This window comes from Mus musculus, chromosome 14 (assembly GCF_000001635.26).
Source record: "Mus musculus strain C57BL/6J chromosome 14, GRCm38.p6 C57BL/6J".
NCBI classification, from domain to species: Eukaryota; Metazoa; Chordata; class Mammalia; order Rodentia; family Muridae; genus Mus; species Mus musculus.
In genome coordinates this window covers 57,663,579-57,677,688 of record NC_000080.6, presented here as the reverse complement: position 1 = coordinate 57,677,688, position 14,110 = coordinate 57,663,579, and the positions used below count along the sequence as shown (strand labels likewise).

General features: G+C 43.4%; 1 protein-coding gene across 6 annotated transcripts in view; it reads left to right on the top strand.

Moving 5' to 3' along the window:
- The first annotated feature begins 9,456 nt into the window (after positions 1-9,456).
- Positions 9,457-14,110, top strand: part of Xpo4 (exportin 4) — a 90,712-nt gene continuing 86,058 nt past the window's right edge. For 5 of the 6 annotated variants that reach the window (NR_160871.1, NR_160870.1, NM_020506.2 and 2 more), the window contains exon 1: positions 12,451-12,801. Coding sequence is in view for 2 of the 6 variants with exons in the window: in NM_020506.2 (NP_065252.1) it covers positions 12,733-12,801 (69 nt within the window). In the remaining 4 variants the exon portion in view is untranslated. Of the gene's footprint in view, positions 12,802-14,110 lie in introns of all 6 variants that reach the window. The other variant, XM_030247900.1, reaches the window with a different exon arrangement.

Sequence of the window (14,110 nt, the reverse complement as noted above, 5' to 3'; positions counted from 1 at the left end):
AAGGCCCCTTGTGGGTGGGACCATCTCTGGGCTGGTAGTGTTGGGTTCTATAAGAGAGCAGGCTGAGCAAGCCAGGGGAGGCAAGCCAGTAAAGAACATCCCTCCAAGGGCTCTGCATCAGCTCCTGCTGTCTGACCTGCTTGAGTTCCAGTCTGACTTCCTTTGGTGATGAACAGCAGTATAGAGGTATAAGTTGAATAAACCCTTTCCTCCCCAACTGCTTCTTGGTCATGATGTTTTGTTCAGGAATAGAAAACCTGACTAAGACAATCACCAAACTAGAAAAATTAAAAAGAAATGGATATATATATATATTTTAAGGATTTATTTATTATTATATGTAAGTACACTGTAGCTGTCTTCAGACACACCAGAAGAGGGAGTCAGATCTTGTTACGGATGGTTGTGAGCCACCATGTGGTTGCTGGGATTTGAACTCTGGACCTTCGGAAGAGCAATCGGGTGCTCTTACCCACTGAACCATCTCACCAGCCCTGAAATGGATATATTTTGATACAAACTAACCAAAGTTAAATCAATTTAAACAGAACCATAACCTCTAGTGAAATAGAAGCAATAATTGAAAATGTCCCAACCAAAAAAGTCCAGCGTCAGATGGATTCAGCACAGAATACTATCAGATCTTCAAAGAATTAGTTCCAATATTCCTCACACTATCCCACAAAATAGAAACAGAAGGAAGATTACCAACTCTTGTTTACCAAGTCAGCAATACCCTGATACCCAAACCCCACAAAAACTCAAAAATGAAAGAAAACTATAGACCAATATCTCTTATGAACATAGATGTAAAATGCTCAATAAAATACTTGCAAACTGAATTCAAGAACAGATCAAAAAGATTATCCACCATAATTAAGCAGGCTTCATCCCAGGAATGGTTCAATTTATGCAAATCATTAAATGAAATTCAACACATAAACAGACTGAAAGATTACAACTACCTGATCATCTCATTACATGCAGAAAAGGCCAATGACAAAATCTAACACCCGTACATGATAAAATCCTGACAGACTAGGGATACAAGATACATAACTCAATATAATAAAGGCAGGTTACAGTAAGTCCACAGCCAAATCAACCTAAATGAAGAGAAATTCACAGTATTTCTTAAAGGAATAAAAAAGCAGAAGAGGCTCCGAGTGGGGGATGGTGCACGCCTGTCAGTCTAGCATGTAAGATGGGAAGGCAAGAGGACCAGGGGCTCAAGCTCACTCCTAGCTACATGCTGAGTTCCAGGCCAGCTGAGGTTATGTGAAACTGTCAAAACAAAACAAAACAGAACAAAAAATCAACATCAGCTCCCCCCCCCCACACACACACAGATGCAGTGTGGCAGGTGCATGAGAGAGGGGTGGGGGACAAGGGAGGGAGAGACTGAGAGAGGGAGCAGAGAGAGAGGCAGAGAGAGACCAAGAGAGTGCAGCAGCAGAGTGAGGGTATTTGGGGGACAGAGAAGCAGCTAGTTGGTGATAGGCTCACAGGAATGGCCATAATGAAGGGGAACAAATGAGAACAAAGTCTAGTGACAATGAAATATAAATGTCATAATGAAACCCTTTACTTTTTTTCTACAGTGCCCCCCTCCCCCAGTTTTTTCTTCTTATTTGAGACAGGGTTTCTCTGTGTAGTCTGGCTATCCTGGAACTTACTCGGTAGACCAGGCAGGCTTCAAACTCATAGAGATCCACCTGCCTCTGTCTCCCAAGTGCTGGGATTAAAGGCAGGGGCTATTACCATCCAGCCCAGCCCCTGAAACCTTTTTAAAGGTCATCAAAAAATAATGAAATAGGATGTAAAATAATAATAATACAATTAAACAAAAAAATCTGTTCTCTAATGAGATAAACAAGATGGGCAAACCCTTTAGGCAAAGTAATCAAAAGAGAGCAAAAACCAAAAACCATAAAATTAGAGATATTACAACCAGCACCAGGGAAATTCAAACAGCAGAGAATGCTGTTGCTATGCTTTTGCAAGGGAGAGTTGCGTGTATCAAAGGCTATCACATTTCTTGGCATGTTGTTTCCTTGGAAACGGAGGCAGTTAAACAAGCTGCTTGAAAACTGCACTTTTTTTCCTAGTGATTCCTTTTTATGTCTCTATTTTCTTTTTTTTAATATTTTTATTAGATATTTTCCTCATTTACATTTCCAATGCTATCCCAAAAGTCCCCCATACCCTCCCCCCCACTCCCCTACCCACCCACTCCCACTTTTTGGCCCTGGCATTCCCCTCTACTGGGGCATATAAAGTTTGTGTGTCAATGGGCCACTCTCTTTCCAGTGATGGCCGACTAGACCATCTTTTGATACATATGCAGCTAGAGTCAAGAGCTCCAGGGTACTAGTTAGTTCATAATGTTGTTCCACCTATAGGGTTGCAGATCCTTTTAGCTCCTTGGGTACTTTCTCTAGCTCCTCCATTGGGGGCCCTGTGATCCATCTAATAGCTGACTGTGAGCATCCACTTCTGTGTTTGCTAGGCCCCGGCATAGTCTCACAAGAGACAGCTATTTCAAGGTCCTTTCAGCAAAATCTTGCTAGTGTATGCAATGGTGTCAGCGTTTGGAGGCTGATTATGGGATGGATCCCTGGATATGGCAGTCTCTAGATGGTCCATCCTTTTGTCTCAGCTCCAAACTTTGTCTTTGTAACTCCTTCCATGGGTGTTTTGTTCCCAATTCTAAGAAGGGGCAAAGTGTCCACACTTTGGTCTTCGTTCTTCTTGAGTTTCATGTGTTTTGCAAATTATATCTTATATCTTGGGTTATCTAAGTTTCTGGGCTAATATCCACTTATCAGTGAGTACATTTCATTTGAGTTCTTTTTTTTTTTTTTTTTTTTTTTTTGGTTTTTCGAGACAGGGTTTCTCTGTATAGCTCTGGCTGTCCTGGACCTCACTTTGTAGACCAGGCTGGCCTCGAACTCAGAAATCCGCCTGCCTCTGCCTCCCGAGTGCTGGGATTAAAGGCGTGCGCCACCACGCCCGGCGTCATTTGAGTTCTTTTGTGATTGGGTTACCTGACTCAGGATGATGCCCTCCAGGTCCATCCATTTGCCTAGGAATTTCATAAATTCATTCTTTTTAATAGCTGAGTAGTACTCCATTGTGTAAATGTACCACATTTTTTGTATCCATTCCTCTGTTGAGGGGCATCTGGGTTCTTTCCAGCTTCTGGCTATTATAAATAAGGCTGCTACGAACATAGTGGAGCATGTGTCTTTCTTACTAGTTGGAACATCTTCTGGATATATGCCCAGGAGAGGTATTGTGGGATCCTCCAGCATTACTATGTCCAATTCTGAGGAACTGCCAGACTAATTTCCAGAGTGGTTGTACAAGCTTGCAATCCCACCAACAATGGAGGAGTGTTCCTCTTTCTCCACATCCTCTCCAGCATCTGCTGTCACCTGAATTTTTGATCTTAGCCATTCTGACTGGTGTGCGATGGAATCTCAGGGTTGTTTTGATTTGCATTTCCCTGATGATTAAGGATGCTGAACATTTTTTCAGGTGCTTCTCAGCCATTTGGTATTCCTCAGGTGAGAATTCTTTGTTTAGCTCTGAGCCCCATTTTTTAATGGGGTTATTTGATTTTCTGGAGTCCACCTTCTTGAGTTCTTTATATATATTGGATATTAGTCCCCTATCTGATTTAGGATAGGTAAAGATCCTTTCCCAATCTGTTGGTGGCCTTTTTGTCTTATTGACGGTGTCTTTTGCCTTACAGAAGCTTTGCAGTTTCATGAGGTCCCATTTGTCAATTCTCGATCTTACAGCACAAGCCATTGCTGTTCTATTCAGGAATTTTTCCCCTGTACCCATATCTTCGAGGCTTTTCCCTACTTTCTCCTCTATAAGTTTCAGTGTCTCTGGTTTTATGTGGAGTTCCTTGATCCACTTAGATTTGACCTTAGTACAAGGAGATAGGAATGGATCAATTTGCATTCTTCTACATAATAACCACCAGTTGTACCAGCACCATTTGTTGAAAATGCTGTCTTTTTTCCACTGGATGGTTTTAGCTCCCATCAAGTGGAGATCATAATAAAAAAGTTGTCGAAGATCAAGTGACCATAGGAGTGTGGGTTCATTTCTGGGTCTTCAATTCTATTCCATTGGTCTACTTGTTTGTCCCTATACCAGTACCATGTAGTTTTTATCACAATTGCTCTGTAGTAAAGCTTTAGGTCAGGCATGGTGATTCCACCAGAGGTTCTTTTATCCTTGAGAAGAGTTTTTGCTATCCTAGATTTTTTGTTATTCCAGATGAATTTGCAGATTACCCTTTCTAATTCGTTGAAGAATTGAGTTGGAATTTTGATGGGGATTGCATTAAATCTGTAGATTGCTTTTGGCAAGATAGCCATTTTTACAATGTTGATCCTGCCAATCCATGAGCATGGGAGATCTTTCCATCTTCTGAGATCTTCTTTAATTTCTTTCTTCAGAGACTTGAAGTTCTTATCATACAGATCTTTCACTTCCTTAGTTAGAGTCATGCCAAGGTATTTTATATTATTTGTGACTATTGAGAAGGGTGTTGTTTCCCTAATTTCTTTCTCAGCCTGTTTATTCTTTGTGTAGAGAAAGGCCATTGACTTGTTTGAGTTAATTTTATATCCAGCTACTTCACCGAAGCTGTTTATCAGGTTTAGGAGTTCTCTGGTGGAATTCTTAGGGTCACTTATATATACTATCATATCATCTGCAAAAAGTGATATTTTGACTTCTTCTTTTCCAATTTGTATCCCCTTGATCTCCTTTTGTTGTCGAATTGCTCTGGCTAGGACTTCAAGTACAATGTTGAATAGGTAGGGAGAAAGTGGGCAGCCTTGTCTAGTCCCTGATTTTAGTGGGATTGCTTCCAGCTTCTCACCATTTACTTTGATGTTGGCTACTGGTTTGCTGTAGATTGCTTTTATCATGTTTAGGTATGGGCCTTGAATTCCTGATCTTTCCAAGACTTTTATCATGAATGTCTCTATTTTCTTGGAAGGTATTATTAACTACATGGTCACTTAGGAATATGACATATTTTGTAACTTTTTTATTATGTTCAAGTTTTCATTAAGTGCTACCTCTCTGCAGGCTGAAATATCACAAAATAGCTAAACACTCTTAAATGGCATAGTCTGTCCTTTGCTGATTAAGCAGTGTGGTTTTTCCGTATTTCATGTTAATGGAACAAAATAATGGTGGGCAGTGTTATTGTGAAGCGTTATTCTGAGCACCGTCTTACACATACGGAATGCCTGAAATTGAAGCCGAAATGTTTGCAGAACCTATAGGGGGTGTAGTGTGTATAGAAGTTGATCACAAATTTTGGTATGTCAAAAGAATAAAGCAAATAGGTTTATCTACTTTGGTTACACACTTTAGGTCATTATGATTTACTTTCCAAATTTTAATTTTTGTACCATTTTACCCCCAGGCTTTGGACCTTTGGAGAAAGAATTAACATCCTAGAAAGAATAGAGAATTTCTTCATATCCAATTCTCCATTCTGAATAAAGATAAGGATTGTCCTGATTAGTTTTATGTCGACTTGACACAAGCTAAAAGTCCTTTGGGAAGAAAGACTCTCAGTTGAAAAAAAAACTGCCTCTATAAGATTGGGCTGTGTACACTCCTGCAAGGCATTTTCTTTGTTAGTGATCAATGCAGGAGGGCCAAGCCCATTGTGAGAGGTATAAACCATGGGCTGGTGGGCCTGGGTGCTATAAAAGCAAACAAGCTGAACAAGCCATGAGGAGCAAGCCAGTAAGTAGCAACCCTCCATGCCTCTGCATCAGCTGCTGCCTCCAGGTCTCTGCCTAGGCTGTCTTTGATGAACTGTGATGTGGAAGTGTTAGGAAAACAAGCCCTCCCTCCCCAAGTTGCATAGGGTTGTAATGTTTCATCACAGCAACAGAACTCTGAGACAGGACAGTCAGACAAGGTGCTTGCAATAGTCTTTGATAAGAAGACTTGAGGGTTTAGGGGGTGTAGCTCAGTGGTTCAGCACTTGCCTAGGACTTTGGACTTGATCTCAGGCAAGACAAGAAACCAACAAACTAAACCCCAAAGTGGGACTTAAGCTTTGTTGGGAGAAAAGAAAGATGTGAATCTTTTCTAGAGGCAGGGATCCTGCCATGGGTGAGGAATATGGTTCTGGGTCGAATGCTCGCCTTGTGCTAGTGTGAGTGAGGATGACCCCATTGGGTTATAGGTGTGAATGCTTAGCCACGAGGGAGTGGAACTGTTTGAGGATTAGGAGATGGAGGACTGGGCTGGCGAGATGGCTCAGCGGGTAAAAGCACTGACTAATCTTCTGAAGGTCCTGAGTTCAAATCCCAGCAACCACATGGTGGCTCACAATCATCTGTAATGAGATCTGACGCCCTCTTCTGGTGTGTCTAAAGACAGCTACAGTGTACTTACATATAATAGTTTAAAAAAAGAAAAAAAGAGGTGGAGGACTGCTGGAGTAGATCTGGCTTTGTTGGAGGAAGTGTGTCACTTTGGGTGGGCTTTGAGTTTTCAAAAACCCACACCAGGCTCAGTCTCTATCTGCCTGTTGTCTATGGATCAGGATAGAATTCTCAGCTACTTCTTCAGCAACACGCCTGCCTGCCTGCTACCATGCTCCCAACCATGGTGGTAATGGACTCACTTCTGAAACTGTAAGCAAGCCCTCAATTACATATTTTTTCTTTCTATAATGTACTTATTTTTATGTGTGCTGATGTTTATACATATGTTTATGAAAGGGTATTGTATTCTAGAGGTACAAACAGCTGTGAACTGTCATGCAGGTGCTGGGAATTGAATCTGAGTTCTATAAAAGAGCAGTCGGTGCCATCTCTTCAGCCCCACATACTTTCCTTTCTAGGTCTTTTATCAGTCCTGGTGTCTCGTCACAGCAATAAAACAGTGACTAAGACAGTGTTCCAGCACTGCAAAACATTTATAAGTTAAATCTCAATCTTCGTCAAGCATTTCAGTGATCAGCATTAAGAACTAGGTAACACAACGGCAGAACTATAAATGTAACTTTTATTGGCCAAGTGTAATTGTCATCCTGGAGGCTTACTGCTGACTAAGCTCATCCTTTCTAGCTCTTTCTGAACTCTGGCTGGCTGGTTCAACTCCGCTGTTCTGGCCCAAACTCCTCTCCAAGCTGACAGATTCAAATGGCTGCTCAGCTTCTGACTGAAGTACTCTTCTTGGCCTCAAATGAACCCTGGCAATCTGTTCTAATCTTCTGTCTTCTCCCTGGAACCTTAAAGAAACATAAATACAGTCCCCCAAACTGAAAAGCATCCCGAGACATATACGTGAAATTAGAAAGTAACAGAAAATAGGAGATAAAAGGATTATCGCGTGGATAGTTTTATTCGAATGTGCAGTGGTGTTTTGCCCTTGTGCATGTATGTTTGAGGATGTCAGGTTCCCTGGATCTGTAGTTAGTTATGACAGAGCACTCAGGTCCCCTGGAAGAGCAGCTAAGTGCTCTTAACCACTGAGCCATCTCTCCAGCCCCAGAATGGACAGTTGGAACGTGAAGTTCTCAGATCTCTCTGGCTTTAGCAGGCTGTGTTGTGTGTGTTAGGGAGGGGTTAAGTGGGAGCTGCTGGTTTCTGTAGCTGCAGTGTTCTTGGGGTTAACTGTATTTCACTCAGTGATATCCCTGTTCCTAAAACCTGGAGTAAGATAAGGACTTGTTTCCATCACTAGTATTCCATCACCTGTTTTCATCTATAGTATTGGAGTGTTCCTAGCCATTGCTGCAAGCAGGTTTGCCTTTGGCTTTTCTCAGTCACTAAAGACATTTTGGGTTTGACAAATCGGAGAACTGTCAGCCCTTGAGCCAGCTATCTATATCCTGTCATCTTATCAGTAATTCCTCCTTATTCTCTATTGCTGCCAACCATCCAGGCTCTGGACTCTAGCATCCCTCTTTCAATGGTCCCTTTTTTGCCTTCAGCACTGAGGCACTTTTCAGTTCCAGCAGTACCAAGTAGTTTGTGAGTCAGTCTAGTTTCCAGGCCCGTCTTTAATAAACTTGCCATGAAATAGAATTGTCCACTTGAACCACACATACCACCATCAAATAGTAATTTTTTTTTACCTGTTGTTACTTTTCTGTTGCTATGATAAAATACCATGATAAAGAGCAATTTAGAGAAGAAAAGTTTATTTTGGCTTTTCAGAAGGTTGGAGTCCATCATGATGAGAAAGACATGGCCACAGTCAATGAAAGTATGGTGCCAGGAGTAAAAAGCTGAATTACCATATTTCATCCACACTTGGGAAGCAGAGATATGAAACAGGAATTGGGAGAGACTATAACCCCCTACTCCTAGTGAAGTAATTCCTCTGGCAAGGCGCCACCTTCCCAAACAGCACCACCAACTAGGGACCAAGTGTTCAAATACATGAATCTGTTGGGGGCGGTTTTTATTCAAGCCATTTCACTTCCATAATACAGCACTGTTGTGAGCAGGGTCCTTACAGCATGGAGTTCTTTTAAAGTCGTTGAATAACTATTATTAACTCATAAGTGAAATAAATCCCAGCAGTTGGGAGGCAGAGGCAAAGAACCTAGTTTATGGAGAATCTGGAACCCAGCTGTGAAGTGTGGATTCGGGTGCAGAGTGATACAACTGCTGTACATATAGACATGCACACACACGATGGGAGATTAGTTAGCCTCCTAAGAGGAAGGAAGAACATACTCTACAAGTATGTTAGTCTTGAGGGCATCACACAGATAATTTGACTTCTTTCCAATGTAGATGTCTCACCTATTCTTCCCTACTTGCTCCGAAGATGCCTTTCTGTGTTGTACTAAACATAAATACAAGACAAATTGCATTTACAGATTTCATACATTCAATGCTAAAACTTTTTTGTGTGTGTATACATGAACACTGCATCCATGTGAGCAGGATATATATATATATATATATATATATATATATATATACACATATATATATGTATATGCACACACACACACATATATATGTGTGTGTGTGTGTATGTGACTGCAGTGAACTGGACCTATGTACTATAAGAGAAGTTAGAAGTTAAGTGTTCTTGGTTGCTGAGCCATCCCCTCAGCCCCCTGTTTTATTTTACTTTTTTTCTTTCTAGGGCTTGAATTCCTTATAGATGCAAGGCAAGTCCTTTATGGACTGAGTTATCTTCTATTCTGGTTGTTTCTCTGTTGCTTTGTGAAAAATCATGCCCTTGACAAAGGTGTTTATTTCAGCTTATGTCCATCACTGAGAAGCCAGGGCAGGAACTCAAGGCAGAGACTGAAGCAGAGACCACGGAGGAATTCAACTTACACACTTGTTCTCCAGCGCTTGCTCAGCTTGTTTTCTTATAAACCACGATCATCTATCCCAAGGGTGGCACCACCCACAATAGACTAGGCCCTCCCATAGAAAGCACGAATTAAGAAAATGCCCACAGACATGCCCTAGGACAACCTGGTGGAGACAATTCCTTTTCTCAGATGGCTCTAGTTTGTACCGAGCTGACAAAAAACTAAGCAGTACATTTCCTCAGCTCCACAGAAATGCTTTTATCAGTCAGCTTTGCACAGGTTACTAGTGGGAAAAATACAAGCTCCTTTCGCTTATAGTTTTGGAGGTTCAAAGTTCAAGACTAGGTAGTGGTGGATGTTGTTAGGTCTCTGTGAAGGTGGTGAATCACGACAGAAGTGCATCTCAGAGTGAGCAGCAGTCAGACTTCAAGGCAAAGTGGAGAAACTGGCAACATTCTACATCCTAGAAAGTTTTGTTTTGTTTTTTAATAGCTGAGTGTAGTAGCTCACACCTTTACTCATGGTACTCAGAGGAGGAGAAAGACAGATCTCTTGAGTTCAAAGCTAACCCAGTCTACAGAGGTTTAGGATAGCCAGGGCTACACAGAGAAACCCTGTCTTACAAACAAAACACCCCAATATAGTTGGAAAGAAGCAATCAAGATGATACAAAACTAATTATTTAAAATGTTAGGGTTTTATATTCTTAAGATTTATTTATAAATAAATAAATACGTAAGTACACTGTAGCTGTCTTCAGACACATCAGAAGAGGGCATCAGATCTCATTACAGATGGTTGTGAGCCACCACGTGGTTGCTGGGATTTGAACTCAGGACCTCTGGAAGAGCAGTCAGTGCACTTAACTGCTGAGCCATCTCTCCAGCCCCCAAGACAGGGCTTTTCTGTGTAGTCCTGGCTGACCTGGAACTTGGTCTGTAGACCAGGATGATCCCAAACTACCTGCCCTTGCACATCAACCATTAATCAAGAAAATGCCCCACAAATCTGCTCACAGGATAATTTGATGAAAGTAATATTTCAACTAAGAAATATTACTTAATTTTCAAGATTAAAGACCCTTGTCCAGATGTCTTAGTCAGGGTTTCTATTCCTGCACAAACATCATGACCAAGAAGCAAGTTAGGGAGGAAAGGGTTTATTCAGCTTACACTTCCACATTGCTGTTTCTCACCAAAGGAAGTCAGGACTGGAACTCAAGCAGGTCAGGAAGCAGGAGTTGATGCAGAGGTCATGGAGGAATGTTCCTTACTGGCTTGCTTCCCCTGACTTGCTCAGCTTGCTCTCTTATAGAACCCAAGACTACCAGGCCAGGGATGGCACCACCCACAATGGACCCTCTCACCCTTGATCACTAATTGAGAAAATGCCTGACAGCTGGATCTCATGGAGGCCTTTCTTCAAGGGAGGCTCCTTTCTCTGTGATAACTCCAGCTTGTGTCAAGTTGACACACAAAACCAGCCAATATACCAGGTAAGTCTAGATTTGTGTCAAGTTGACAAAAACTAACTAGCACAGTGTATGTTACGGATGCATGAAGGCAGACAAGTGCAGAGGTCAGAGGGCAATTTACAGTCAGTTCTCTCTATTTGCTATGCACTTTAGGATTGAAGTTAGGTCCTCAGGCTAGTACTGAAAGTTCTTTTATCTGCTGAGCCATTTGGCTGGCCCCTGTTCACACAAATCTCAACAGGAAAACCACCATTAACAGCACTTCAACTAATTTTGTCATCTGGTAATGAAATGAAAGACACTTTTATTTCTCAAGCAAAAAAAAAAAAATCTCATTAATTTACTTCTCAAAAATAGTAGAGAAGTCAAAAAAATCCAAACAAACAAACAAAAAACCGATTGGCCATGCCTTTAATCCCAGCACTGAGGAGGCAGAGGGCAGGTGGATCTTTGTGTTTGAGGCTGGCCTGGTCTACAGCGTGAATAGAAAAATCCTGTTAAAAACACAAGAAAAGGGGCTGGAAAGATGGCTCAGCGGTTAAGAGCACTGACTGCTCTTCTGAAGGTCCTGAGTTCAAATCCCAGCAACCACATCGAGGCTCACAACCATCCATAGTGAGATCTGATGCCCTCTTCTGTGGAGTCTGAAGTCAGCTACAGTGTATTTACATATAAAATAAATAAATAAAGGCACTGAGAGTGGGTGGGGTGAAGAGAAGAATTTACATTTGTTTCAATAGAAACAATAGTAATAGAGAGATAGCTTAGTGGTTAAAAGCACTGGCTGCAATTCCAGAGGACTCAGGTTCAGTTCCAGCACCCTTACAATCATCAGTAACTCCAGTTGCTGGGGATTTGACACTCTCACACAGACATACATGCACACAAAACAATGCACATAAAATAAAAAATAAATCATTTAAAAATTAATGCAATTCTATTTCGAAGACACAAAACCTCAAAGGGGCGGAGGGCAGACTTACAAATCTCTGGGAAAACCAGGAAGTCTACAGAAGGAACTCAAAAACGTGGATTTTCCCCAGAAAGCAGAACAGGCAGTCAACAAAACTCAGAAAATGGAGCTGTCAGGTCGAAACATACAAATACTTCAACTAGACCACCTTTTGAACATTGAACTAGCTGATGTCGGGATCACTTTCCTGGACGTAGACTTTGAAAAACAAAACCTTAAAGAACCGGAGAGAAGACAGCGCGTTGAAGTTACTGTAACGCACCTTTCCTCGCAGATTCTGTACTTAGCATTGCTATTATAAACTCCTGAAGTCCAAAGCTGGCGGCAGCTGAGCCCTTACTGACTTCAGGAAGCCAAGTGGTTAGGGAGAGGGTTTCAAAAATCAAGAAAACCAAGCATTTCGTCCACGGATGCCCTTTTCTCACAGCGGAATGAACCGCGGAGCGGGAGGCATGAATTCTGGGCGTAGACGCACCCTTAGGAGAGCGCTTCCAAGGCTAAGAGATCCTGCTCCACACCGGACAGCCTATGGGAGCGAGAGGAAGCTCCCGCACGGGCAGGACACCCAAACCTTAACCCGCAGCTAACGGGCTGCGCGGCTCCGGTCCAGGACCTCGCGGCCCGCACCCAGCAGGGAACCACGCATGCGCAGGCCCCAGACCCGCGCGGGATGCCCGGCCGCGGCTGACAGAGCCAACCGCTCGGCCTCGCCCGGTGCCGGCTGCCGCCGCCCTCCTCCCAGCGCCGCGACCGGGCTCACGCTTGTCTCCTTCCAGCTGCTCAGGAATCGGCGGTCCCGTCAGGCCGCTGGGGGCGCGACGCCGACGGCTGCTGCGACAGCCCGGGAGGCGCGAGAGGCGCCGGGGTCGCGGCGGCGATTGGCCGGCCGCGGCGCCTGCTCCCAGAATGCAGCGCATGGCGCGTCATTGAAGAGAGACCATGATGGCGGCGGCGCTGGGGCCCCCAGAAGTGATCGCTCAGCTGGAGAACGCGGCCAAAGTTCTGATGGTGAGGACGCCGGGTCCGGAGAAACGGGGGATTAGTGGGACTCCGGCTGGCTCTCCCTGGTCAGGCCTGCTGTCCGCTGGGTTGGTGGCCAGGAAGGGCCTTGGGATGAACCCTGAAGTGGAGGTGGTGGTGGCGTGGCGCAGGATTCTCCATCCTACTTTCCTCTTGCCTTGGTTCTTTACTTTCTAGTGCTGTCTCCTTCCCTGACCGCCTTGTTCCTCCGCCTGGCACTGGGGTGTAGTGGTGTAAGATGGAGAGTTTCCTGTGCCGCCAGCTTCGCTCCATACCTCGCTAGGCAGACTGGGTAGCAGAGCAAGGCACAGGGTGAACCCCGCAGGACTTGGGTTAGGGAACATTCTTGGGACTGTGTGCATGACGCTGGGGAGTTGATCCTGTTAGGAGAGGGATGGCATAGTCTGGGTGCTGTTAGCAACCCTCGTTCTCTTGTGGATCGGGTCCCCTAGCTCTTTGCCTGACATGCAGACTGTTCTGGGTAACCGCAGCAGGCGGCACGTGGACGGACCGGCCGGAGGGAGAGAGGCTAATCTTTAGGACCAAGGTCGTTGGGGCAAAACTTGGTTCAAGACCTACTCTTTGTGGGTTTCGCGTTTTGGAAAACTGACTCTGTGGCAGGTTCCCAGGTACTTATTAGCTGAAGTCTAACAACTACCACGAAATAGTTTGGTGAGGGTGTTTGAGCAGGACGAGTCGGTATTATAAACAGGATTTCACATAGGGAGCAAAAGTAAGGAGAAGGATACTGTTTCGTTACTTAGTAAACTGTGTGTCTTATGCTTGCTGGCTCAGCCTGATTTCTTTCTTTCGTTCTTTGTAAATTATGACGATTGCATTTGTAGGGTTTTTTGTTTTGTTTTTAAAATTAGATGTCCATTTTATTACTTGAAATGATTTAGACATTTTAACAACTAAATGCAGCTAGATTTCTTTTTTACCCTACTTTAAGGTTACTGTCAAGGATTCTGTTGGAGCATCCTATTTAAGGATATTTTAGTTAAGGCCTGGAGAGACTGCTCAGTAGTTAAGAGCACGTGTTGCTTTTCCAGAGGACCTGAGCAGGTTCCCAGGTCAGGTAGTCAGTAGTTACCAATTGTAACTCCATTAAGTTTTGTCTTCACATACAATATAAGATGCTTTGGCTTTTAGAAAGTGAGAAGAGGGCCTAGAGAGATGGCAGCTCAGGGATTAAGATCACTTGTTGCTTTAGCAGAGGACCCTGCTCAGAACCCATGGTGATTTACAACTGTCCTTGACTCCAGTTTCAGGGTATCCGATGACCTCCACGGGCCAT